The 26,763-nt window shown below is 51.6% G+C and overlaps 1 protein-coding gene across 1 annotated transcript in view; it reads left to right on the top strand.

Annotated features, from left to right (window-relative positions):
- RASGRP4 (RAS guanyl releasing protein 4) overlaps positions 1-26,763 on the top strand; it is a 32,607-nt gene that overhangs the window by 5,516 nt on the left and 328 nt on the right. The window contains exons 2-16 of the mRNA XM_038767415.1: positions 7,124-7,326; positions 9,516-9,621; positions 10,000-10,062; positions 11,122-11,253; positions 11,615-11,768; positions 11,941-12,114; positions 15,844-15,960; positions 20,970-21,245; positions 22,928-23,008; positions 23,101-23,205; positions 25,376-25,494; positions 25,708-25,852; positions 26,185-26,221; positions 26,317-26,442; positions 26,535-26,692. Of these exons, the coding sequence (XP_038623343.1) occupies positions 7,124-7,326; positions 9,516-9,621; positions 10,000-10,062; positions 11,122-11,253; positions 11,615-11,768; positions 11,941-12,114; positions 15,844-15,960; positions 20,970-21,245; positions 22,928-23,008; positions 23,101-23,205; positions 25,376-25,494; positions 25,708-25,852; positions 26,185-26,221; positions 26,317-26,442; positions 26,535-26,692 (1,996 nt within the window). The remainder of the gene's footprint in view (positions 1-7,123; positions 7,327-9,515; positions 9,622-9,999; positions 10,063-11,121; positions 11,254-11,614; positions 11,769-11,940; positions 12,115-15,843; positions 15,961-20,969; positions 21,246-22,927; positions 23,009-23,100; positions 23,206-25,375; positions 25,495-25,707; positions 25,853-26,184; positions 26,222-26,316; positions 26,443-26,534; positions 26,693-26,763) is intronic.

The following is a 26,763-nucleotide window of genomic DNA, read 5'->3' as shown; positions in this document are numbered from 1 at the left end:
GGGCAGGGGGAATGGGGAGGGGGAGAGGAAGGAGGAGGCTCAGTCTGGGAAGGCCTCCTGGAGGAGGTGAGCTCTCAGTAGGGCTTTGAAGGGACTGTAGACTGTAAGTACTTTCTAGACTGTAAGCTACTTTCTAGACTGTAAGCAATTTCTAGACTGTAAGCTCACTGCAGGCAGGAAATATCACTGTTTATTATTGTGTTGTATTTTCCCAAGCGCTTAGTTTCGTGCTCTGGACACAGTAAGCGTTCAAGAAATAAGATTGAATGAATGAGCGGGGTTCACAGTCTAGGTAGGAGGGAGTAAGATTAAATACCCGTTTTCAAAGATATGAAAATGGAGGCAAAGAGAAGTGAAGTGACTTGCCCAAGGTCACACAGCAGACAAGTGATAGGGCCAGGTTTAGACTTCAGGTACTCTGACTCCCGGGACTGCACCTCATCTGTAAAGTGAGGATTAATAATAATAATGATACTTATTAAGTGTTTATAATAATAATAATAATGATGATGATGGCATTTGTTAAGCGCTTACTATGTGCAAAGCACTGTTTTAAGTTCTGGGGGGGTACAAGGTGATCCGGTTGTCCCACGTGGGGCTCACAGTTTTAATCCCCATTTTACAGATGAGGTAACTGAGGCCCAGAGAAGCCAAGTGACTTGCCCAAAGTCACACAGCTGACAAGTGGCGGAGCTGGGATTAGAACCCATGACCTCTGGCTCCCAAGCCCGTGCTAATTATGTGACTGTGAGCCCGTTGTTGGGTAGGGACCGTCTCTATATGTTGCCAACTTGTACTTCCCAAGCGCTTAGTACAGTGCTCTGCACACAGTAAGCGCTCAATAAATATGACTGAATGAATGAATGAATGAATGTGCCAAGCACTATTCTAATCACTGGGGAGCCCCTTTTTTCCTCTCCTCCTCCCAATCCCCCCCGCCCTACCTCCTTCCCCTCTCCACAGCACCTGTATATATGTCTGTACAGATTTATAACTCTATTTATTTTACTTGCACATATTTACTATTCTATGTATTTTCTTAATGATGTGCATCTAGCTTTATTTCTATTTATGCTGATGACTTGACACCTGTCCACATGGTTTGTTTTGTTGTCTGTCTCCCCCTTCTAGACTGTGAGCCTGTTGTTGGGTAGGGACCGTCTCTCTATGTTGCCAACTTGTACTTCCCAAGCGCTTAGTACAGTGCTCTGCACATAGTAAGTGCTCAATAAATCATCATCAATCGTATTTATTGAGCGCTTACTGTGTGCAGAGCACTGTACTAAGCGCTTGGGAAGCCCAAGTTGGCAACATATAGAGACAGTCCCTACCCAACAGTGGGCTCACAGTCTAAAAGGGGGAGACAGAGAACAAAACCAAACATACTAACAAAATAAAATAAATAGAATAGATATGCACAAGTAAAATAAATAAATAGAGTAACAAATACGTACAAACATATATACATATATACAGGTGCAGTGGGGAAGGGATAAATACCATTGAATGAATGAATGAATGGGGTAGATACAAGGTAATCAGGTTGGACACAGTCCCTACCCACATAATAATAATAATAATAATGATGGCATTTACTAAGCGCTTACTACGTGCAAAGCACTGTTCTAAGCGCTGGGGAGGTTACAAGGGGATCAGGTTGTCCCACGGGGGGCTCACAGTCTTCATCCCCCTTTTCCAGATGAGGGAACTGAGGCTCAGAGAAGTGAAGTGACTTGCCCAAAGTCACACAGCTGACAATGGGCAGTGTCGGGATTCGAACCCATGACCCCTGACTCCAAAGCCCGTGCTCTTTCCACGGGCACATGGAGCTCTTGCCGCTAGGCCCTGCAAATAAAACCGTGCACCCCATGAGGGACAGGGACTGTGTCCAATCTGTTATTTTGTTAATATGTTTTGTTCTGTTGTCTGTCTCCCCCTTCTAGACTGTGAGCCCGTTGTTGGGTAGGGACCATCTCCTTATGTTGCCAACTTGTACTTAATAATAATAATAATAATGATGGCATTTATTAAGCGCTTACTATGTGCAAAGCACTGTTCTAAGCACTGGGGAGGTTACAAGGTGATCAGGTTGCCCCATGTGGGGCTCACAGTCTTCATCCCCATTTTACAGATGAGGGAACTAAGGCTCAGAGAAGTGAAATGACTTGCCCAAAGTCACACAGCTGACAAGTGGTGGAGCCGGGATTAGAACCCACGACCTCCAGCTCCCAAGCCAGGGCTCTTGTCCCTGGAGAAGCAGCGTGGCTCAGTGGAAAGAGCCCGGGCTTGGGAGTCAGAGGTCACGGGTTCAAATCCCAGCTCCACCAACTGTCAGCTGTGTGACTTTGGGCAAATCACTTCAGTTCTCTGGGCCTCAGTTCCCTCATCTGTAAAATGGGGATTCAAACTGTGAGCCCCCGGTGGGACAGCCTGATCACCTTGTGACCTCCCCAGCGCTTAGAACAGTGCTTTGCACATAGTAAGCGCTTAATAAATGTCATCTTTATCATTATTTTTATAAGTACTATCATTATTTAGTTATTTATTCCCAAGCGCTTAGTCCAGTGCTCTGCACACAGTAAGCGCTGGATAAATGTTGCCAATTTGTACTTCCCAAGCGCTTAGTACAGTGCTCTGCACATAGTAAGCGCTCAATAAATACGATTGATGATGATGATAAATACGATTGAATGAATGAATGAATCTTGTATCTCCCCCAGCGCTTAGTAAAGTGTCTGGGACACAGTAAGAGCTTAACAAATACCCTGTTTTAAAATAGAAAATAAAAAAAGGAAGAACCTCTGGTCCGGAAGGCCAGCACGAACCCGGGATTCCAATCCACTTTAATCCAGTCCTGGTTTTGCCTCTAGCAGGGAGAGCGGCTCGGGTGGAAAAGGGAAGGGAGTCGCGGCCGCCGGTGCAGATCAGCCGGAAATCTGTAAGAGACGGGGTGGATTTCCCGGAGGAACAGGAAGGAAGAGCAGATTGAGGCCAACTAATAATAATTATGGTATTTGTTAAGCGCTTACTACGTGCAAACCACTGTTCTAAGCGCTGGGGAGGATACAACGTGATCAGGTTGTCCCACGTGGGGCTCACAATCTTAATCCCCATTTTACAGATGAGGGTACTGAGGCCCAGAGAAGTGACTTGCCTAGACATTTGGCGGAGGCAGGATTTGAACCCGTGACCTCTGACTCCAAAGCCCGGGCTCTTTCCACTGAGCCACGCTGCTTCTCTAGGGGAGCGTTGGGGGGATTTCCAAAGAAGGGAACTTCCCCTTCTCATCCCCGACTTGGGAGGGGCCGGGTGGCCGGACGCGTGGGTCCCCTGCAGCTCCTAGGAGAGAAGTGGGTGGACAGGAGCAGAGGCTGGGAGGCCGGCTACTATAATAAATAATAATAATGATGGCATTTATTAAGCGCATACTATGTGCGAAGCACTGTTCTGAGCGCTGGGGAGGTGACAAGGTGATCGGGTTGTCCCACGTGGGGTTCACAGTCTTAATCTTAGAAGCAGCGTGGCTCAGTGGAAAGAGCACGGGCTTGGGAGTCAGAGGTCCTGGGTTCAAATCCCGGCTCTGCCAACTGTCAGCTGTGTGACCTTGGGCAAGTCACTTAACTTCTCTGGGCCTCAGTTATCTCGTCTGTAAAACGGGGATTAAGACTGTGAGCCCCCCGTGGGACAACCTGATCACCTTGTATCCTCCCCAGCGCTTAGAACAGTGCTTTGCACATAGTAAGCGCTTAACAAATGCCATCATTATTATTATTATTATTATTAATCCCCACTTGACAGACGAGGGAACTGAGGCACCGAGAAGTGAGGGGACTTGCCCAAAGTCACCCAGCTGACAATTGGCGGAGCCGGGAGTTGAACCCACTGTTGGGTAGAGACCGTTTCTATATGTTACCGACTTGGACTTCCCAAGCGCTTAGTACAGTGCTCTGCACACAGTAAGCGCTCAATAAATCTTTTAGACTGTGAGCCCACTGTTGGGTAGGGACTGTATATGTTGCCAACTTGGACTTCCCAAGCGCTTAGTCCAGTGCTCTGCACACAGTAAGCGCTCAATAAATACAACTGAATGAATGAATGAATGAATGAATCCATGACCTCTGACCCCAAAGCCCGGGCTCTTTCCACTGAGCCATGCTGCTTCTCTACTGAGCCATGCTGCTTCTCCATCTGGGGAGTGGGAGAAACAGGAAGCGAAAATGCTGGAGATCTGGGCAGTCCCCCTGCCCCCCAACTGTGACACACACACACACAAACACACACACAATCCCCCTGCTTCCCAACTGTGTCACACACACACACACCACAACCCTTCCAGCCCAGAGGAAGGGGGGGGGTCCTGACCTCCTGGGAGACTGGTGGAAAGGGTGGCTCTGGGGACTGGGTCCGTGCGTCACAACCGAGCCCACGTGGGTCGGCGGGGGCATGGGCAGAGATGCCCCAGCCGTGCCCGAGTCACGCCCGAGGCCCTGATGCCCCTGGCTGGGTGAGGGGAGAAGGGTCCAGGACCTCCCGTTTGCCCCGTGCCCTGCTCCGGTGAGTCGGCCCTGTCCCCAACCCTTTAAGGGCTCCCCGGTCCTCAATCCCAATCCGTTTTACCCAGTTCCTCTCTGCAGATTCATTTATTCGTATTTCTGGAGGGCTTATTGGGTGCAGAGCACTGTACTAAGCGCTTGGAAGAGTAGATCTTGACTCCGTTCTCGGATTTGTGTGTGTATGGATGCGTTTGGGGCGATGGGAGGGCCGGGGGCATGGAGATGGAGACGCAGCCCGTAGAGGAACTCCCCTTATCTCACCCAGAAGGGGTAGATGGGGAGAGAGAATTTATGGTTAGTTCAGGAAAAAAGAGTGGTTTGGAGGTACTGATTTATAATCCCTTGGGGAGGCAGGTGGGAAGACACAGAGGGACACCAAAAGAGATTACGGTTTTCAGGAACACTTGTGTGTGAATGTAAGTAAACGCTCAATAAATATATGTTGCCAACTTGGACTTCCCAAGCGCTTAGTCCAGTGCTCTGCACACAGTAAGCGCTCAATAAATACGAATGAATGAATGAATGAATTTATTTGTACATATTTATTCTATTTATTTTATTTTGTCAATATGTTTTGTTTTGTTCTCTGTCTTCCCCTTCTAGACTGTGAGCCCGCTGTTGGGTAGGGACCGTCTCTATATGTTGCCAAGTTGGACTTCCCAAGTGCTTAGTACAGTGCCCTGCACATAGTAAGCGCTCAGTAAATACGATTGAATGAATGAATGAATAAATAAATACGATTGATTGAATGAATGAATGAATGAATGGATGGATGGATGGATGGATGGATGGATGGATGGATGGATGAATGAATGAATCAATGAATCAATGAATGAATCAATGAATGTGAGACTATGCCACTGTGAACATGTCCACCAACTCAGTTATATTGCACTCTCCCAAGCTCTCAGTACAGCACTTGGCACACAGTAAGTGCACAATAACTATGACTGATTGACTGAGGGATGTGTACGGGGCGCCCGTCTCTGTGTTGTGTGTTTCTACAGTTGCATCAATGCTTGTGCAAGACTTGCAAGGTAATGGTGTGTACCTCTGAGAAGGGAAGTGGGTATCTCTGTAAACATGTCCCTTCTAGGGTGTGTGCTTGTTTTCAGGTGAGTTTGGGTGAGGTGTGTACACACAAGGTAAATCCACTTACCTTTGGTGACCATTCAATGTGGAGGTGTGCCAGGGATAGTGTCCCTACGTGGGTCTGTGTATTTGTAATCTGTGTCAGTGGCTTGTGGGTCTGTTTGTGCTAACGCATGGTAGTGGGTGAGCGTGTGAACAGCGTCGCATGACCTCGCTCCCTCTCCTCCTCCTCGTCTTCAGGGACTTCAGGGATTTTATTTTTAAACTTTCCTTGAAGCTATTGGCCCCAGGGGGTCTCAACCTAGCCCCCGGAGAGGGAAGTAGGGAGAAAAGGCCAGAGCGGAGGAGAGAAGGCAAAGGAGAGGAGGGGAAAGGAGGGAGGGGGTTGAAGGGGAGGAGAAACCCACCCTCTGCTGCAGGTTTATCCCCTTCCTCCCCTCCAAGGAGGAAGGGCTACAGCACGGGGGGCCAGGAGGAGAGGGGCAGACAGGGTGGGATGAAGCAGGAATGGTTCTCCCACGGAATCCCGGGAAGTTGGGGGGTGCACGTGTGGCGATCCGCCCGGCCCTCACACTCAGAGTTCCCACTGTAGCTCCTTGCTTCCTTCTGGCGCCTGAGAGTCCCCCCAAGGTCATTGGGCTTCCTCTCCCCCTCGCCCCCCTCTCCATCCCCCCTTCTTACCTCCTTCCCTTCCCCACAGCACCTGTATATATGTATATATGTTTGTACATATTTATTACTCTATTTATTTATTTATTTATTTTACTTGTACATATAATAATAATAATAATAATGTTGGCATTTAATTGCTTACTATGTGCAAAGCACTGTTCTAAGCCCTTGGGGGATACAAAGTGATCAGGTTGCCCCACGTGGGGCTCACAGTCTTAATCCCCATTTTACAGATGAGGTAACTGAGGCTCAGAGAAGTTAAGTGACTTGCCCAAGGTCACACAGCAGACATGTGGCGGAGCCGGGATTCGAACCCATGACCTCTGACTCCAAGCCCGGGCTCTTTCCACTGAGCCACGCTGCTTCTCTTCTGCTTATTTATTTATTTATTTTACTTGTACCTATCTATTCTATTTATTTTATTTTGTTAGCATGTTTGGTTTTGTTCTCCGTCTCCCCCGTTTAGACTGTGAGCCCACTGTTGGGTAGGGACTGTCTCTAGATGTTGCCAACTTGTACTTCCCAAGCGCTCAGTACAGTGCTCTGCACATAGTAAGCGCTCAATAAATACGATTGATGATGATGACGTGAGCCCACTGTTGGGTAGGGACTGTCTCTATATGTTGCCAATTTGTACTTCCCAAGCGCTCAGTACAGTGCTCTGCACATAGTAAGCGCTCAATAAACACGATCGATGATAAATACGATTGATGATGAAGAAGGGAGCAGGATGGGGTGGCGGGGGGTGGGAGGCGCATCAGACAGTGCTCATCGAGGAAGTCGTGCGGGTTTCTCTGCCCCCACAGGAAGTCGCAGCTAGAATGCCAGGGACCAGGCATGTCCGCGACCCTGGGGGCGGTGGGGAAGGGGCGACTGAGGCAGAATCGGCGACGCATGACCTGCCCCAACCCCCGGGAGATCACCAAGGTCATGGCCACCATGGTGCTGGGGCCCGTCAGCAAGGGCTGCAGTCTGGACGAGCTGCTGGAGAAATGCATCCTTTCCTTCGGTGAGGGGAACGTCCTCGCCCCCAGCCCCCTGCCCGGTCCCTGACTCCTCCGGCCCCCGGTCCCTCTCCAAACCCAGCACCCTCGTCCTTTGAGCTGTGGGTTCCAGGTTCACCGATCCCCTAACTCATTCGTTTATTCAGTCAGTCAGTCCGTCCTACTTATTGAGCGCTTACTGCTCTTGAAGACCCCAGAGTTAGGTGGAGTACGGATGAGGTCGCGGGAGGGACCTCAGAGAGGTCAGAAAACAATTCATTCATTCATTCAATCTATTTATTTTACTTGTACATATCTATTCTATTTCCCTTCAAGGCCCTACTGAGAGCTCATCTCCTCCAGGAGGCCTTCCCAGACTGAGCCCCTTCCTTCCTCTCCCCCTCATCCCCCTCTCCATCCCCCGCATCTTACCTCCTTCCCTTCCCCACAGCACCTGTATATATGTATATATGTTTGTACATATTTATTACTCTATTTATTTATTTTACTTGTACCTATCTATTCTATTTATTTATTTATTTATTCTATTTATTTATTTTATTTTGTTAGTGTGTTTGGTTTTGTTCTCTGTCTCCCCCTTCTAGACTGTGAGCCCACTGTTGGGTAGGGACTGTCTCTATATGTTGCCAGCTTGTACTTTCCAAGCACTTAGTACACTGCTCTGCACGCAGTAAGCGCTCAATAAATATGACTGATTGATTGATTCTATTTATTTTATTTTGTTAGTATGTTTGGTTTTGTTCTCTGTCTCCCCCTTTTAGACTGTGAGCCCACTGTTGGGTAGGGACTGTCTCTATATGTTGCCAACTTGGACTTCCCAAGCGCTTAGTACAGTGCTCTGCACACAGTGAGCGCTCAATAAATACGATTGATTGATTCAATCGTATTTATTGAGCGCTTACTGTGTGCAGAGCACTGTACTTAGCACTTAGGAGAGTCCACTATTAACAACAGATACATTCGCTGCCCACCACGGGTTTACAGTCTACCATTTTACTCTGCTCCCTGACCCTCTCTTCCTTTGACCTCCTCACTCTCGGGGTGTGATCCTCCGACCTTTGACCTCCTCACTCTCGGGGTGTGATCCTCCGACCTTTGACCTCCTCACTCTCGGGGTGTGATCCTCCGACCTTTGACCTCATTCTTTAGGGACCGTCTCTATATGTTGCCAACTTGTACTTCCCAAGCACTTAGTACGGTGCTCTGCACACAGTGAGCGCTCAATAAATACGATTGATTGATTGATTGATTCAATCGTATTTATTGAGCGCTTACTGTGTGCAGAGCACGGTACTTAGCACTTAGGAGAGTCCACTATTAACAACAGATACATTCCCTGCCCACAACGAGTTTACAGTCTACCATTTTACTCTGCTCCCTGACCCTCTCTTCCTTTGACCTCCTCACTCTCGGGGTGTGATCCTCCGACCTTTGACCTCCTCACGGGGTGTGATCCTCCAACCTTTGACCTCATTCTTTAGGGACCGTCTCTATATGTTGCCAACTTGTACTTCCCAAGCACTTAGTACGGTGCTCTGCACACAGTGAGCGCTCAATAAATACGACTGATTGATTGATTGATTCAATCGTATTTATTGAGCGCTTACTGTGTGCAGAGCACTGTACTTAGCACTTAGGAGAGTCCACTATTAACAACAGATACATTCCCTGCCCACCACGAGTGTACAGTCTACCATTTTACTCTGCTCCCTGCCCCTCTCTCCCTTTGACCTCCTCACTCTCGGGGTGTGATCCTCCGACCTTTGACCTCCTCACTCTCGGGGTGTGATCCTCCGACCTTTGACCTCATTCTTTAGGGACCGTCTCTATATGTTGCCAACTTGTACTTCCCAAGCACTTGGCTCTGCACACAGTAAGCGCTCAATAAATACGATTGAATGAATGAATGAATGCTTTTCTGACCTCTCTGAGGTCCCTCCCGCGACCTCATCCGGACTCCACCTAACTGGGGCCTTCGAGAGCGCCCATCCTGTTGTCCATCGCCACCCCCAAACCATCTTCTGATCCCCCGACCTTCGACCCAGACTTACCTCTCATCCCATTTTTGATTCCAGCTCCGTTCTGGGGGCTGAAAGTGCAGGGACCCGATGGGCCCAAGTCGGGGCAGGCGGGTGGGCGGAGTGCAGTTCGGGGCACAATTCCGGGCACGACTGACTCTCTCCGTCCCCTACAGACCCGGATGGCAGCCTCTGTTGCAGCGACAATACGGTCAACATGGCACTGACCATGCATAGCTGGGTCCTGCCCTCCACCGAATTTGCCCGCCGTTTGCTCGCCCTATATCCTTTCCATCAGGGAGCATCCCAGGGACCGGGGCTGGGGGCTTGGTGGCGGGGAGGGGATGGCTATCCCCATCCCCAGGCCCTCATCCCACGAACAGACAGACAGGAGAGGACCTATTACTCTATTTATTATTACTCTATTTATTTATTTATTTATTTTACTTGTCCATATCTATCCTATTTATTTGATTTTGTTGGTATGTTTGGTTCTGTTCTCCGTCTCCCCCTTTTAGACTGTGAGCCCACTGTTGGGTAGGGACTGTCTCTATGTGTTGCCAATTTGGACTTCCCGAGCGCTTAGTCCAGTGCTCTGCACATAGTAAGCGCTCAATAAATACGATTGATGATGATGATGATGACCTTGACTCCAACTACATACCAGGAAGCCACTGGGGAGAAACAGGGGCAGAGACGCCTGCGGATCTGTAATTTAGTAAGGTGAGGATCCCAAGCCCGGCCGCCCCCCGCTTCACCTCTCGCTTCCTCCTACCTGAAACATTTTTTATGGAATTTGTTCAGCGCTTATTATGCGGTAAAAACTGTTTCAAGTGCAGGAGTCGTTACGAATTAGACACAGTCCCTGTTTCGCATGGGGCTCACAGCCTAAATAGAAAGTCTTGTTTTGTTGTCTGTCTCCCCCTTCTAGACTGTGAGCCCATTGTTGGGTTGGGACCGCCTCTATATGTTGCCGACGTACTTCCCAAGCGCTTAGTCCAGTGCCCAGCACACTGTAAGCGCTCAATAAATGAGATTGAATGACTGAATGAACAAGTACCTTGAGAAGCAGTGTGGCTCAGTGGAAAGAGCATGGGCTTTGGAGTCAGAGGTCATGGGTTCGAATCCCTGCTCCGCCAATTGTCAGCTGTGTGACTTTGGGCAAGTCACTTAACTTCTCTAGGCCTCAGTTCCCTCATCTGTAAAATGGGGATTAAGATTGTGAGCCCCCGGGGGGACAACCTGATCACCATGTAACCTCCCCAGCGCTTAGAACAGTGCTTTGCACATAGTAAGCGCTTAATAAATGTCATTATAAAAATAAAAAAAGTACCTCCAGTTTACAGTTGAGGAAATGGAAGCACAGAGCAGCCAAGTGACTTGACTACGGTCACGCAGCTTGCAAATTGGCAGTCAGGATTAGAACCCAGGTCCTTTTGATTCCCAGGCCTGCGTTCTCTCCATTAGGCCACGCTCCTTATTTTAGTGTCTGTCTCCGCCACTGGACTGTGAGCTCCTCCATCATCATCATCAATCGTATTTATTGAGCGCTTACTGCGTGCAGAGCACTGTACTAAGCGCTTGGGAAGTACAAGTTGGGCCCTCCTCCAGGGCAGGGAGAGTGTCTAACCACCCATCCTAGCACATTGTCCTCTCCCAAGCGCTTACTACAGAGCTCTATGCAGCGTAAGCGCTCCATAAATGCGCTTGACCCTTCCTCGTGGACCCCCGGAGTGTACTGGGCTACTCCCCATGCCGTCCACACCCCCCCCACCCCACCAGGTATTGGGTCAACCACTTCCCCGAAGCCTTCCGCCTGGAGCCACAACTGGACGAGGTGGTCAGCAGCTTCTGGAACACCGTGAAGCTCGAAGGGGATGCGGCCCAGCGCCGGCTGGTCGACTCCGCCAACCAGTGAGTCGTCCCCCGGTGGGGTCTCCCTGCCTCCCCGTCTCCCGTAAGCGTTCAATAAATACCCTTAGGTTGATGGCCTAAGAAGCAGCGTGGCTCAGTTGAAAAGAGCCCGGGCTTTGGAGTCAGGGGTCTTGGGTTCAAATCCCGGCTCTGCCGATCGCCAGCTGCGTGACTTTGGGCACTTCACTTCTCTGGGCCTCAGTTCCCTCATCTGTAAAAGGGGGGGTGAAGACTGTGAGCCCCACATGGGACAACCTGATCACCTTGTAACCTGCCCGGCGCTTCGAACGGTGCTTTGCACATAGTAAGCGCTTAATAAATGTGATTATTATTATTATTATGGCCTGCTTCATTCCCCCAGCCTGAGCCCCTTAGGACTCCAGCAGCCCCAGCAGCTGAGCAGCCCGAGCTGCGGGAAGAAGCGGAAGGTTTCTCTGCTCTTTGACCACCTGGAGACGGGGGAATTGGCCGAGCATCTGACCTACTTGGAGTTCAAGGCCTTCTGCAGCATCACCGTGAGTGCGGGGGAGAGGGAGACCCTGGGCCGACCCTCAGCTCCCGGGGTGTTGGGGAGGGGGGTGACGGGCCCAGGACCGACCTCGAGGCCCGGGTATCAGGGAGGGCATGACCCTCTGCTGTGGGGGGTCGTGGTGGGAGGCCTGCCCATGGCGTGAACTGCCCATCCAGGCGTCGGAGCTGCGCAGCTATGTGCTGCAGGGCTCGGTGCGGGAAAACCCAGCGCTGGAGCGCTCCGTGGCCCTGTGTAACAGCGTCTCACAGTGGGTGCAGGTTATGGTGCTCAGCAGGCCCACGCCGCAGCAGCGGGCCGAGGTGCTCACCAAGTTCATCCACGTGGCCCAGGTCAGAGGGGGCATGACCCCAACCCCCAGACCCCCGTCCCCTCCCCTCCCCATAACCTGACCTTCTCCATCCCCTAGCTACTCCCTATCCCCCCTCTCTTCTAGCCTGGGAGCCCGTTGTGGGGTAGGGACCGTCTATGTTGCCAATTTAAGCGCTTAGTCCAGCGCTCTGCACACACGATTGAATGAATGACCCGTCCTTCTCCATCTCCCAGCCCCGCCCTCTCTTCTAGCCTGGGAGCCCGTTGTGGGGTAGGGACCGTCTCTCTATGTTCCCAACTTGGACTCCCCAAGCGCTTAGTACAGTGCTCTGCACATAGTAAGCGCTCAATAAATACGATTGATTGATTGATTGATTGATTGATTGATTGAGTGAATGAATGACCCGCCCTTCTCCATCCCCCGGCCTTGCCCTCTCTTCTAGCCTGGGAGCCCATTGTTGAGTAGGGGCCGTCTCTAGGTGTTGCCAACTTGGACTTCCCAAGCGCTTAGTCCAGTGCTGTGCACACAGTAAGCGCTCAATCAAGACGATTGAATGAATGAATGAATGAGTGAATGAATGAATGACCCACCCCTTTCCATCCCCGGCCCCACCCCCTCAGACCCCGCCCCAATCCAATCTCCGGCCCCTCCCTCTCCCCCTCTCTATCCCAGCAGTTAGAACAGCGCTTTGCACATAATAATAATAATAATGTTGGCATTTGTTAAGCACTTACGATGTGCAAAGCGCTGTTCTAAGCACTGGGGAGGTTACAAGGTGGTCAGGTTGTCCCACGGGGGGCTCACATCTTCATCCCCAGTTTCCAGGTGAGATCACTGAGGCCCAGAGAAGTGAAGTGACTCGCCCCAAATCACCCAGCTGACAAGTGGCGCTTTGCACATAATAATAATAATAATGTTGGCATTTGTTAAGCACTTACTATGTGCAAAGCGTTGTTCTAAGCACTGGGGAGGTTACAAGGTGGTCAGGTTGTCCCACGGGCGGGCTCACATCTTCATCCCCAGTTTCCAGGTGAGATCACTGAGGCCCAGAGAAGTGAAGTGACTCGCCCCAAATCACCCAGCTGACAAGTGGCGGAGCCGGGAATTTGAACCCATGACCTCTGACTCCAAAGCCCGGGCTCTTTCCACTGAGCCACGCTGCTTCCCTTGAATAATAATAATGTTGGCATTTGTTAAGCGCTTACTGTGTGCAAAGCGCCGTTCTAAGCGCTGGGGAGGTTACAAGGGGATCAGGTTGTCCCACGGGGCGGGGGCTCACAGTCTTAAAACCCATTTTACAGATGAGGTAACTGAGGCCCAGAGAAGTGAAGTGACTTGCCCAAAGTCACACAGCTGACAATTGGGAGAGGCGGAATTTGAACCCATGACCTCTGACTCCAAAACCCGGGCTCTTTCCACTGAGCCACGCTGCTTCAACAAATGCCATTATTATCATTATTATTATTATTATTATTATTCTCCTGCCCCCGCGTCCCCTCAGACCGCGCCCCTCCCCCCGCATACCCTCAGATCCCCCGCCCCGCCCCTTTACGTCATCCGACCCGCCCCCTCAGGCCCCGCCCCCATACGTCACACGCCCCGCCCCACTCCTCAGGGACCCGTCCCTTACATCGCCTGCCCCGCCCATGCCTCAGGCCCCGCCCCCTTGCACCACCTCCCCCACCCCACCCCTCAGGGTCCCGCCCCTTACTTCGCCTGCCCTGCCCACTCCTCAGGCCCCGCCCCTTTACGTCACCGGCCCCGCCTCTTTAGGCCCCACCCCCAGTTCACCGGTCGCGCCCCTTTACGTCGCCTGCCCCGCCTCCTCAGCCCCAGGCTCCGCCCCCGACACCCCTCCCCGCCCATTTACGTCACCTGCCCGCCTCCTCAGGCCCCGCCCCTTACGGCACCTGCCACCGCCCCACTCCTCAGGCCCCGCCCCCTTACGTCGCCTGCCCCGCCTCCTCAGGCCCCGCCCCCTTACGGCACCTGCCCCGCCCTCTCAGGCCCCTCCCCAGTCCACCCCTTTACATGACCTATCCCGGCCCCGCCTCCTCAGGCCCCACCCTTCAGTTCCCCGGCCCCGCCCCTTTCGTCACCGGCCCCGCCTCTTCAGACCCCGGGCCCACCCTCGGCCCCGCCCCCTTACGTCACCCGCATTGCCCCACCTCTCCGGCCCCGCCCCTTTCGGTAGCTGCCCCTCCCACCCCTCAGGCCCCGCCCCAGTCCCCCCAGCCCCACCCTTTTAGATCACCTATCCCGGCCCCGCCTCCTCAGTTCCCCGGCCCCGCCCCTTTACGTCACCGGCTCCGCCTCCTCTGGCCCCTCCCATCAGTTCCCCGGCCCCGCCCCTTTCCGTCACCTGCCCCCGCCTCCTCAGCTCCCGCCCGGTCCCCTCAGTTCCCCGGCCCGCCCCTTACGCCATCCCTCCAGGCCCCGCCCCCTTACGTCACACGCCACCTCCTCTGGCCCCTCCCATCAGTTCCCCAGCCCCGCCCCTTTACGTCACCGGCCCCACCACCCCAGGCCCCCCGCCCCGCCCCTTTACGTCACCTGCCCCGCCTCCTCAGCCCCCGACCCCGCCCCCTTAGGTCACCTCCCCGCCCCACTCCTCAGGCCCCGCCCCCTTACAATAATCTGTCCCGCCCACCCCTCAGGCCCCGCCCCTTTACAATCCCCTACATGCCCCGCCCCCTCAGTTGCTCCGCCCCCGCCCCGCCCCCTCAGGCCCCGCCCCCTTTATGTCATCTGTCCCGCCCCGCAGGCCCCGCCCCCGCAGGCCCCGCCCCCTTACGTCACCGGCCCCCTCCTCCTCAGCCCCCCCTGCTTAGAGAAGCAGCGTGGCTCAGTGGAAAGAGCCCGGGCTCGGGAGTCAGAGGTCATGGGTTCGAATCCCGCCTCCGCCAATTCATTCATTCCTTCAATCGTATTTATTGAGCGCTTACTGTGTGCAGAGCACTGTACTAAGCGCTTGGGAAGTACAGGTTGACAACATATAGAGACGGTCCCTACCCAACAACGGGCTCCCAGTCTAGAAGAATAATGATGGCATTTATTAAGCGCTTACTATGCGCCAAGCACTGTTCTAAGCGCTGGGGAGGTGACAAGGTGATCAGGTTGTCCCATGGGGCCTCCCAGTCTTCATCCCCATTTTCCAGCTGAGGTCACTGAGGCCCAGAGAAGTGAAGTGACTGGCCCAAAGTCACACAGCGGACAGTTGGTGGAGCCGGCATTTGAACCCAGGACCTCTGACTCCAAAGCCCCTGCTCTTCTCACTGAGCCACACAGTTGTGACTTCGGGCACAGCGGACGGTTGGTGGAGCCGGGATTTGAACCCAGGACCTCTGACTCCAAAGCCCCTGCTCTTCCCACTGAGCCACACAGTTGTGACTTTGGGCACAGCGGGCAGTTGGTGGAGCCGGCATTTGAACTCAGGACCTCTGACTCCAAAGCCCCTGCTCTTTCCACAATTGTGACTTTGGGCCAGTCACTTCACTTCTCTGGGCCTCAGTGACCTCATCTGGAAAAAGGGGATGGAGACTGGGAGGCCCCATGGGACAACCTGATCACCTTGTAACCTCCCTAGTGCTTAAAACAGTGCTTGGCACATAGTAAGCGCTTAATAAATGCCATCACTATTATTATTATTACCCCCGGCTCTACCCCTTCCCTTCACCCCCCAGGCCAGGGGAGGGGTTGGATGGGGCCCGGTGCCCGCCCGGTGCCAGCTTGGCGCTCTCCCCTACAGAAGCTCCGGCATCTACACAACTTCAACACGCTGATGGCGGTGACGGGCGGCCTGTGCCATAGTGCCATCTCCCGCCTCAAGGACTCGCACGCCCTGCTCAGCCCTGACAGCACCAAGGTCACACCGCCTCCTCACCCCCTGGCTCGCCCCCTTTATCGCCCCCTTAAATTCCCCCCCAGCCCAGGCCTCTATGCCAACCGCCCGCGCCCCCGGCATTAGTACCCCTCTTCCTTACCCACCCTGGTGCCCCCCATGCCCTCTCGTCTCATGCATTGTCGCTCTGCCAACTGCCAGCTGTGTGGCTTTGGGCAAGTCACTTAACTTCTCTGTGCCTCAGTTCCCTCATCTGTAAAATGGGGACTGACTGTGAGCCCCCTCTGGGACAACCTGATCACCTTGTATCTCCCCAGCGCTTAGAACAGTGCTTTGCACATAGTAAGCGCTTAATAAATGCCATCATTATTATTATTATTATTATTTATTGAGCACTTACTGTGCGCAGCACACTCTTTGACACCTGTCTACATGTTTTGCTTTGTTGTCTGTCTCCCCTTTCCATTCATTCATCCATTCAATCGTATTTATTGAGCGCTTACTATGTTCAGAGTACTGTACTACTACTACTAATAATAATGGCATTTATTGTGAGCCCCAACAGTGGGCTCACAATCTTACCTCCTTCCCCTCCCCCCAGCACCTGTATATATGTATATAATGTTTGTACATATTTATTACTCTATTTATTTTACTTGTACGTATCTATTCTATTTATTTTATTTGGTTTATATGTTTGGTTTGGTCACCCATCTCCCCCTTTTAGACTGTGAGCCCACTGTTGGGTAGGGACCGTCTCTCTATGTTGCCAACTTGTACTTCCCAAGCGCTTAGTACAGTGCTCTGCGCACAGTAAGCGCTCAATAAATACGACTGAATGAATGAATGAATTTATTAAGCACTTACTATGTGCAAAGCACTGTTCTAAGCGCTGGGAACTGTGAGCCCACAGTTTTTAGACTGTGAGCCCACTGTTGGGTAGGGACTGTCTCTAGATGTTGCCAACCTGTACTTCCCAAGCGCTTAGTACAGTGCTCTGCACACAGTAAGCGCTCAATAAATACGACTGATTGATTGATTGGGAAGGTTACAAGGTGATCAGGTTGTCCCACGGGGGGCTCACAGTCTTCATCCCCATTTGACAGATGAGGTAACTAAGGCCCAGAGAAGTGAAGGGACTTGCCCAAAGTCACACAGCTGACAAGCGGCGGAGCCAGGATTTGAACCCATGACCTCTGACTCCCAAGCCCGGGCTCTTTCCACTGAGCCAAGTACTAAGCGCTTGGGAAGTACAAGTTGGCAACAAAGATGGTCCCTACCCAACAACGGGCTCACAGTCTAGTCAATTTGTACTTCCCAAGCGCTTAGTACAGTGCTCTGCACATAGTAAGCGCTCAATAAATACGATTGATGATGATGATGAAGGGAGAGACAGACAACTGTGATCCTGTCGCTTACTGTGTGCAGACCACTGTACTAAGCGCTCGGGAAGTACAAGTCATCATCATCATCATCAATCGTATTTATTGAGCGCTTACTATGTGCAGAGCACTGTACTAAGCACTTGGGAAGTACAAATTGGCAACATATAGAGACAGTCCCTACCCAACAGTGGGCTCACAGTCTGAAAGGGGGAGACAGACAACTGTGAGCCTGTTGTTGGGTAGGGACCGTCTCTATATGTTACTGACTTTCTTGTCCAAGCGTTTAGTACAGTGCTCTGCACACAGTAAGCGCTCAGTAAATACGATTGAATGAACGAATGTACTAAGCGCTTGGGAAAGTACATTAGAACAATAGACAGACACATTCCCTGCCCACAATGACCTCTGTCCTCCCCTCACCCTAGACTGCGAGCCCGCCGTGGGCAGGGGTTGTCTCTCTTTATTTCTGTATTGTACTTTCCAAGCGCTTAGTACAGTGCTTTGCACACTGTAAGCGCTCAATAAATACGACTGAATGAATGAATGAGCTCCCCCAAGCTCTGCTCTCCTTGATTCGGCCAGTCAGCCGTATGTACTGAGCACCTACGGTGTGCACTGTGCGCTTGGGAGAGTGTACGAAGCAGAGAAGCAGCGTGGCTCAGTGGAAAGAGCCCGGACTTTGGAGGCAGAGGTCACGGGTTCAAATCCCGGCTCCGCCACTTATCAGCTGGGTGACTTCGGGCAAGTCACTCCACTTCTCTGGGCCTCAGTTCCCTCACCTGTAAAACGGGGATGAAGACTGTGAGCCCCACGTGGGACAACCTGATCACCTTGTAACCTCCCCATCATCATCATCATCATCAATCGTATTTATTGAGCGCTTAGTGTGTGCAGAGCACTGTACTAAGCGCTTGGGAAGTACAAGTTGGCAACATATAGAGACAGTCCCTACCCAACAGTGGGCTCACAGTCTAAAAGCACTGTTCCCCAGTGCTTGGAACAGTGCTGTGCACATAGTAAGTGCTTAATAAATGCCATTATTATTATTATTATTACGATAGAACAGGCATGTCCCCTGAGCCCGAAGGCAGGGGGTCCTCAGATGGTTCTAAGCCCCTTCAGTGCTTACAACAGTGCTTCACACATAGTAAGCGCTTAATAAATGCCATTATTATTACTATTATTATTATATAACAGGCATGTCCCCTGAGCCCGAAGCCAGGGGGTCCTCAGATGGTTCTAAGCCCCTTCAGCGCTTAGAACAGTGCTTTGCACATAGTAAGCGCTTAATAAATGCCATTATTATTATTATTATTATTATTGGGGGCCTCAGATGGTTCTAAGCCCCTTCAGCGCTTAGAACAGTGCTTCGCACATAGTAAGCGCTTAATAAATGCCATTATTATTATTATTATTACAATATAACAGGCATGTCTTATTACGATAGAACAATATAACGGCCATGTCCCCTGAGCCCGAAGCCAGGGGGTCCTCAGATTGTTCTAAGCCCCTTCAGCGCTTAGAACAGTGCTTCGCACATAGTAAGCGCTTAATAAATGCCATTATTATTATTATTGGGGTCCTCAGATGGTTCTAAGCCCCTTCAGCGCTTAGAACAGTGCATCGCACATAGTAAGCACTTAATAAATGCCATTATTATTATTATTATTATATAACAGGCATGTCCCCTGAGCCCGAAGCCAGGGGGTCCTCAGATGGTTCTAAGCCCCTTCAGCGCTTAGAACAGTGCTTCGCACATAGTAAGCGCTTAATAAATGCCATTATTATTATTATTATTGGGGTCCTCAGGTGGTTCTAAGCCCCTTCAGCGCTTAGAACAGAGCATCGCACATAGTAAGCGCTTAATAAATGCCATTATTATTATTATTATTGGGGTCCTCAGGTGGTTCTAAGCCCCTTCAGCGCTTAGAACAGTGCATTGCACATAGTAAGCGCTTAATAAATGCCATTATTATTATTACTATTGGGGTCCTCAGGTGGTTCTAAGCCCTTTCAGCGCTTAGAACAGTGCTTCGCACATAGTAAGCGCTTAATAAATGCCATTATTATTATTACAATATAACAGGCATGTCTTATTACGATAGAACAATACAACAGGCATGTCCCCTGAGCCTGAAGCCAGGGGGTCCTCAGACGGTTCTAAGCCCCTTCAGCGCTTAGAACAGTGCATCGCACATAGTAAGTGCTTAATAAATGCCATTATTATTATTATTATTGGGGCCCTCAGATGGTTCTAAGCCCCTTCAGCGCTTAGAACAGTGCATTGCACATAGTAAGCGCTTAATAAATGCCATTATTATTATTATTATTGGGGCCCTCAGATGGTTCTAAGCCCCTTCAGCGCTTAGAACAGTGCTTCGCACATAGTAAGTGCTTAATAAATGCCATTATTATTATTATTATTGGGGCCCTCAGATGGTTCTAAGCCCCTTCAGTGCTTAGAACAGTGCTTTGCACATAGTAAGCGCTTAATAAATGCCATTATTATTATTATTATTATTACAATATAACAGGCATGTCTTATTACGATAGAACAATATAACGGCCATGTCCCCTGAGCCCGAAGCCAGGGGGTCCTCAGATGGTTCTAAGCCCCTTCAGCGCTTAGAACAGTGCATCGCACATAGTAAGCGCTTAATAAATGCCATTATTATTATTATTATTACAATATAACAGGCATGTCTTATTACGATAGAACAATATAACGGCCACGTCCCCTGAGCCCGAAGCCAGGGGGTCCTCAGACGGTTCTAAGCCCCTTCAGCGCTTAGAACAGTGCTTCGCACATAGTAAGCGCTTAATAAATGCCATTATTATTATTATTATTGAGGTCCTCAGATGGTTCTAAGCCCCTTCAGCGCTTAGAACAGTGCATCGCACATAGTAAGCACTTAATAAATGCCATTATTATTATTATTATATAACAGGCATGTCCCCTGAGCCCGAAGCCAGGGGGTCCTCAGATGGTTCTAAGCCCCTTCAGCGCTTAGAACAGTGCTTCGCACATAGTAAGCGCTTAATAAATGCCATTATTATTATTATTATTGGGGTCCTCAGATGGTTCTAAGCCCCTTCAGTGCTTGGAACAGTGCTTCGCACATAGTAAGCGCTTAATAAATGCCATTACTATTAATATTGTTATTATTATTGGGGTCCTCAGATGGTTCTAAGCCCCTTCAGCGCTTAGAACAGTGCTTTGCACATAGTAAGCGCTTAATAAATGCCATTATTATTATCATTATTGGGGTCCTCAGATGGTTCTAAGCCCCTTCAGCGCTTAGAACAGTGCTTCGCACATAGTAAGCGCTTAATAAATGCCATTATTATTATCATTATTGGGGTCCTCAGATGGTTCTAAGCCCCTTCAGCGCTTAGAACAGTGCTTCGCACATAGTAAGCGCTTAATAAATCATCATCATCATCATCAATCGTATTTATTGAGCGCTTGTTATGTGCAGAGCACTGTACTAAGCGCTTGGGAAGTACAAACTGGCAACATATAGAGACAGTCCCTACCCAACAGTGGGCTCACAGTCTAAAAGTCTAAAAATAAATGCCATTATTATTATTATTATGGAGTGGGGGGCTCCTAGGAAGTGAAAGGCCCAACTCCGTGTCCTCCCCCAGACGCTGCTGGAGCTGGCCGAGCTGCTGGCATCGGGCGGCAACTATGGGCAGTACCGCCGGGCGTTCGGCGAGTGCGGGGGCTTCAAGCTGCCCGTGTTGGGCGTCCACCTCAAGGACCTGGTGGCCCTGCACGAGGCTGTGCCCGACCGGCTACCCGATGGACGCCTCCACCTGCCGAAGCTGCAGGGACTGTATCAGAGGCTGCAGGAGCTGCAGGAGCTCCAGCGCCAGTGCCCGCCCTGCAGCGCCAACAAGGATCTACTGCATCTTCTCACAGTGAGCGCCGCGCGGCCTAACCCCGGGCACGGCCCAGGCCCGCGGCCCAGGGGCCGAGAGGCCGGGCACCGCGGTGGGCTTAGGCCGGGGGGACTGGGCATCGTCATCATAATCATGGTGGCATTTATTAAGTGCTTCCTATCAATCAATCAATGGCATCATTATTATTATTATTATTACCAAGTGATCAGGTTGTCCCTCCGGGGGCTTAGTCTTAATCCCCATTTTATAGAATATCCCCATTTTAGAGAAGCGGCGTGGCTCAGTGGCAAGAGCCCGGGCTTTGGAGTCAGAGGTCATGGGTTCGAATCCCCGCTCCGCCACGTGTCTGCTGTGTGTGACCTTGGGCAAGTCACTTCACTTCTCTGAGCCTCAGTTCCCTCATCTGTAAAATGGGGATTAATCAATCAATCAATCAATCGTATTTATTGAGCACTTACTATGTGCAGAGCACTGTACTAAGCGCTTGGGAAGTACAAATTGGCAACACATAGAGACAGTCCCTACCCAACAGTGGGCTCCCAGTCTAAAAGGGGGAGACAGAGAACAGAACCAAACATACCAACAAAATAAAACAAATAGGATAGAAATGAACAAGTAAGATAAATAAATAAATAAAGATTTATTTATTAAGACTGTGGGCCCCACGTGGGACAACTTGATCACCTTGTATTCCCCCTCAGCGCTTAGAACAGTGCTCTGCACATAGTAAGCGCTTAACAAATGCCATTATTATTATTATTATTATTATAGATGAGGTAACTGAGCCCCTTCCTTCCTCGTCCCCCTCTCCATCCCCTGCATCTTACCTCTGAGCGCTTACTGTGTGCAGAGCACTGTACTAAGCGCTTGGGAAGTGCAAATTGGCAACTCGATATACTATAATAACACTAATAATACTATAATACTATAACAATATAATAATAATGGCATTTGTTAAGCACTTACTATGTGCCAGGCACTGTTCTAAGCGCTGGGGGAGATACGGAGTAATCAGGTTGTCCCACGTGGGGCTCACAGCCTTCATCTTCACTTAATCAATCAATCGTATTTATTGAGCGCTTACTGTGTGCAGAGCACCGTACTAGGCGCTTGGAAAGTACAATTCAGCAACAGAGACAAACCCTGCCCAATAAGAGCCCGGGCTTTGGAGTCAGAGGTCATGGGTTTGAATCCCAGCTCCACCACGTCTGTTGTGTGACCTTGGGCAAGTCACTTAACTTCTCTGAGCCTCAGTTCCCTCATCTGTAAAATGGGGTTGAAGACTGTGAGCCCCACGTGGGACAAACTAATCACCTTGTATCCCCTCCAGCGCTTAGAACGGTGCTTTGCACATATTAAGCGCTTCACAAATGCCATCATTATTATTCTTTTAGACTGTGAGCCCACTGTTGGGTAGGGACTGTCTCTAGATGTGGCCCACTTGGACTTCCCAAGCGCTTAGTCCAGTGCTCTGCACACAGTAAGTGCTCAATAAATACGATCGATTGATTGATTGATTGAATGAATGAATCCTTTGATTCCCAAGCCTGGGCACTTGCCACTAAGCCACGCTGCTTCTGCACTGTATCGAGTGCTGGGGCGGATACAAGAAAATTGGGTTGGGCAGAGGATGGGGAGGGGGGGGTCCTATCCCGGGGCCCCAAGTTGGGGGTCCCACTGACCCCCCAGCCTTTCCCTAGCTGTCTCTGGACCTGTTCTACACGGAGGACGAGATCTACGAATTGTCGTACGCTCGGGAGCCTCGTAACCCCAAAAGCCTGGTGAGGCCTCCACCCCTCCCTCTCCCCAACATCCAGTCCCCCCCCTCAACCTCCTCACCCTGACCCTAATGACCTCTGACCTTTCCTCCCAGCCACCCACCCCCTTCAAGCCTCCCCTGGTAGTGGAGTGGGCCCCCGGGGTGACCCCCAAACCGGACCGGGACACCCTCAGTCGCCACGTGGAGCAGCTGGTGGAGGTGAGTGCTCAGAGGGCAAGGAGGGTAAGGGAGGAGGACAGAGGGGGCCATTCATTCATTCATTCGATCGTATTTATTGAGCGCTTACTGTGTGCGGAGCACTGGACTAAGCGCTTGGGAAGTCCAAGTTGGCAACATATAGAGACGGTCCCTACCCAACAACGGGCTCGAGCCAGGAGGACTGGAATTTGTGTCTCAGTTCAGGCCTGTGAGGGGACTTGAGGGACTGGGCCAGTTACGTGTGCTTGAACTGTTGGTGTATCAATCAATCAATCGTATTTATTGAGCGCTTACAGTGTGCAGAGCACTGGACTAAGCGCTTGGGAAGTACAAGTTGGCAACATAAAGAGACGGTCCCGACCCAACAACGGGCTCGAGCCAGGAGGACTGGAATTCACGTCTCAGTTCAGGCCTGTGACGGGACTTGAGGGACTGGGACAGTTATGTGTGCTTGAACTGTTGGTGCATCAATCAATCCATCGATCGTATTTATTGAGCGCTTACTGTGTGCGGAGCACTGGACTAAGCGCTTGGGAAGGACAAGTTGGCAACATCTAGAGACGGTCCCAACCCAACAGTGGGCTCACAGTCTAGGAGGGGGAGACAGAGAACAAAACCAAACATATTAACAAAATAAAATAAATACAATAGATATGTAAAAGTAAAATAAAGTAATAAATATGAACAAACATATATACATATATACAGGTGTATGTTACTGTCTCTCACACAGACACACACAGTATCTCACAAGGGCCCCCTCTCCCCCTCCTCCTACCTCCTTCCCTTCCCCACAGCACCTGTATATATGTTTGTACATATTTATTACTCTATTTTACTTGTACATATCTATTCTATTTTGTTAATGTTTTGTTTTGTTCTCTGTCTCCCCCTTCTAGACTGTGAGCCCACTGTTGGGTAGGGACCGTCTCTATATGTTGCCAACTTGTCCTTCCCAAGCGCTTAGTACAGTGCTCTGCACACGGTAAGCGCTCAATAAATACGATTGATTGATTGACAGACTGAGCCCCTTCCTTCCTCTCCCCCTCCTCCCCCTCTCCATCCCTCCCCCCCTTACCTCCTTCCCTTTCCCACAGCACCTGTATATATGTATAGATGTTCGTACGGATTTATTACTCTATTTATTTTACTTGTACATATCTATTCTATTTCTTTTATCTTGTTACTATGTTTGGTTTTGTTCTGTCTCCCCCTTCTAGACTGTGAGCCCACTGTTGGGTAGGGACCGTCTCTAGATGTTGCCAACGTGGACTTCCCAAGTGCTTAGTACAGTGGTCTGCACACAGTAAGCGCTCAATAAATACGATTGATTGATTGATTGATTGACCTGGGTTCGATTCCCAGCTCCACCACTCGTCTGCCCGGTGACCTCGAGGAAGTCACTTCACTTCTCCGGGCCTCAATTACCTCATCTGTAAAATGGGGATTAAGAGCGTGAGCCCTGTGTGGGACAAGGACTGTGTCCAACCTAACTTGAATCTACCCCAGCACTTAGAACAGTGCTTGGCACATAGTAGGGCTTAACAAGTACCATGATTTTTATTATTCTTGTGCCTCAGTTATTGAGAAGCAGCGTGGCCCAGCGGAAAGAGCCCGGGCTTTGGAGTCAGAGGTCATGGGTTCGAGTCCCGGCTCCGCCACATGTCTGCTGTGTGACCTTGGGCAAGTTACTTAACTTCTCTGAGCCTCAGTTCCCTCATCTGTAAAATGGGGATGAAGACTGTGAGCCCCACATGGGACAACCTGATCACCTTGTATCCCCCCAGCGCCTAGAACAGTGCTTTGCACATAGTAAGTGCTTAATAAATGCCATCATTATCATTATTCACCTGTAAAAGGGGGACAAAGACCGTCAGCCCCGTGTGGGACAGGGACTGGTCCAACTTGACTGGCTTGTGTCGTCCCCAGTGCTTAGCAGAGTGCCTGGCACATAGACCGTGAGCCCACTATTGGGTAGGGACCGTCTCTATATGTTGCCAACTTGGACTTCCCAAGCGCTTAGTACAGTGCTCTGCACACAGTAAGCGCTCAATAAACACGATTGATGATAGCAAGCGCTTAATAAAAAACAACAACAAAATAACCGCGACGTGGGAGTTGACCTCACGGCCCGGCTGAGCTAAGCTCCTTGCCCTGCCCACTCCTGCAGTCGGTTTTCAAAAACTACGACCCCGAAGGCCGAGGTTACGTGTCCCGGGACGACTTCGAGCGCATCGCTGCCAGCTTCCCCTTCTCCTGCCACGACCTGCACCAGGCCCCACAGCAGCAGTGAGCCGCCCTCTGCCCACCTGCGGGGAAGGGGAGGGCGGGAGCCTGTGCCAGGCATCAGCCGCCCTCGTGCCCACCGGCGGGAACCCCCCGTGGGAGGTGGGCGGCCCAGCCCGGGGGGCGGGGGAACCCAGAGTGGGTAGGATTGGGGATGGGGTGGAGCCCACCACGACTGAACCCAAACGCTCCCCCCTCTCCGCCCGACCCGGGCAGCGCCGGGCCTTTCAGCCGCGAAGAGCTGAGCGGCTACTTCCTCAAGGCCAGCGCCATCTGTGCCAAGCTGGGCCTGGGCTTCCTCCACAACTTCCACGAGGTCACCTTCAAGAAGCCCACGTTCTGCGACAGCTGCAACGGCTTTGTGAGCCCCACCTTCCCAGCCCCGTCGCCCACCCCCCCCCCACCCACAGCCTCGTCCCGCTTCTGGGGTCCCGCCGTTGCCGATGGGGAAGGTGGCCAAGGATACCCGCGGTCCACGGCGAATCCACCCCCTAAACCAGGCCTCGTCACCTTTCCCCATCCTCTAAGGGCCTGAATTATCTGCAAATGAGACCACGTCCCTGTCTCCCCCCCCGCCCCGGCTAGAGCCGGCCAGGCTGGGGTTCGCCCCCAGACCCACTGGCTGGGCAGCACGGCCCAACGGGTGGCGTTGGCGGGGGGCGGCGGCATCAGTAACCTCTCTCCTCTCCACAGCTCTGGGGTGTCAGCAAGCAGGGGTTCCGCTGCCGGGGTAGGTGGGCCGGGCTCCCCGTGTTGGGGAGGGAGGGTCGGGGGGCTCCGTCACACGGGAGGAGCGGCACTCAGTGACCGTTCCCGTCCCCTCAGACTGCGGGCTGAGCTGCCACCGACAGTGCAAAGACCAGGTGGAGGTGGAATGCAAGAAACAAGGTGGCAAGGGGGACGGCGGCCCCCCGGGGCCCCTCACGCCGCATGCCCCCCTGGCCGGCTCTGGTGAGTCCGGGGGGCTCGGGGGGCCTGGGTCCCTAGGGCAGAGCCCAGAGGCCTGACCACTCGCGGACGTGCCCCTCCTCTGTCCCGCCCAGGGTCAGAGGACGGCTTCTCCTACCCCGCCTCGGGAGGGCCGGGTGGCGGCACACAGACCCGGCATGCCTGGACCCAGACTGACCCACTCTCACCCGGCTCCCTGTCCCCTGAAGGGCACAGTGCCAAGCTGCTCCAACACATGAAGGAGCTGGAGCAGGTGAGAGGCTGCTTGGCTCTGCCCCGACCCGGCTTCGCTGCCCCTCGCTGAAGGCGGGGGGGGGGGTCTAA

Source organism: Tachyglossus aculeatus, chromosome 26 (assembly GCF_015852505.1).
Source record: "Tachyglossus aculeatus isolate mTacAcu1 chromosome 26, mTacAcu1.pri, whole genome shotgun sequence".
Classification (NCBI taxonomy): Eukaryota; Metazoa; Chordata; class Mammalia; order Monotremata; family Tachyglossidae; genus Tachyglossus; species Tachyglossus aculeatus.
The sequence above is the reverse complement of the archived record's forward strand: the minus strand, read 5'-3'. Positions and strand labels throughout refer to the sequence as shown.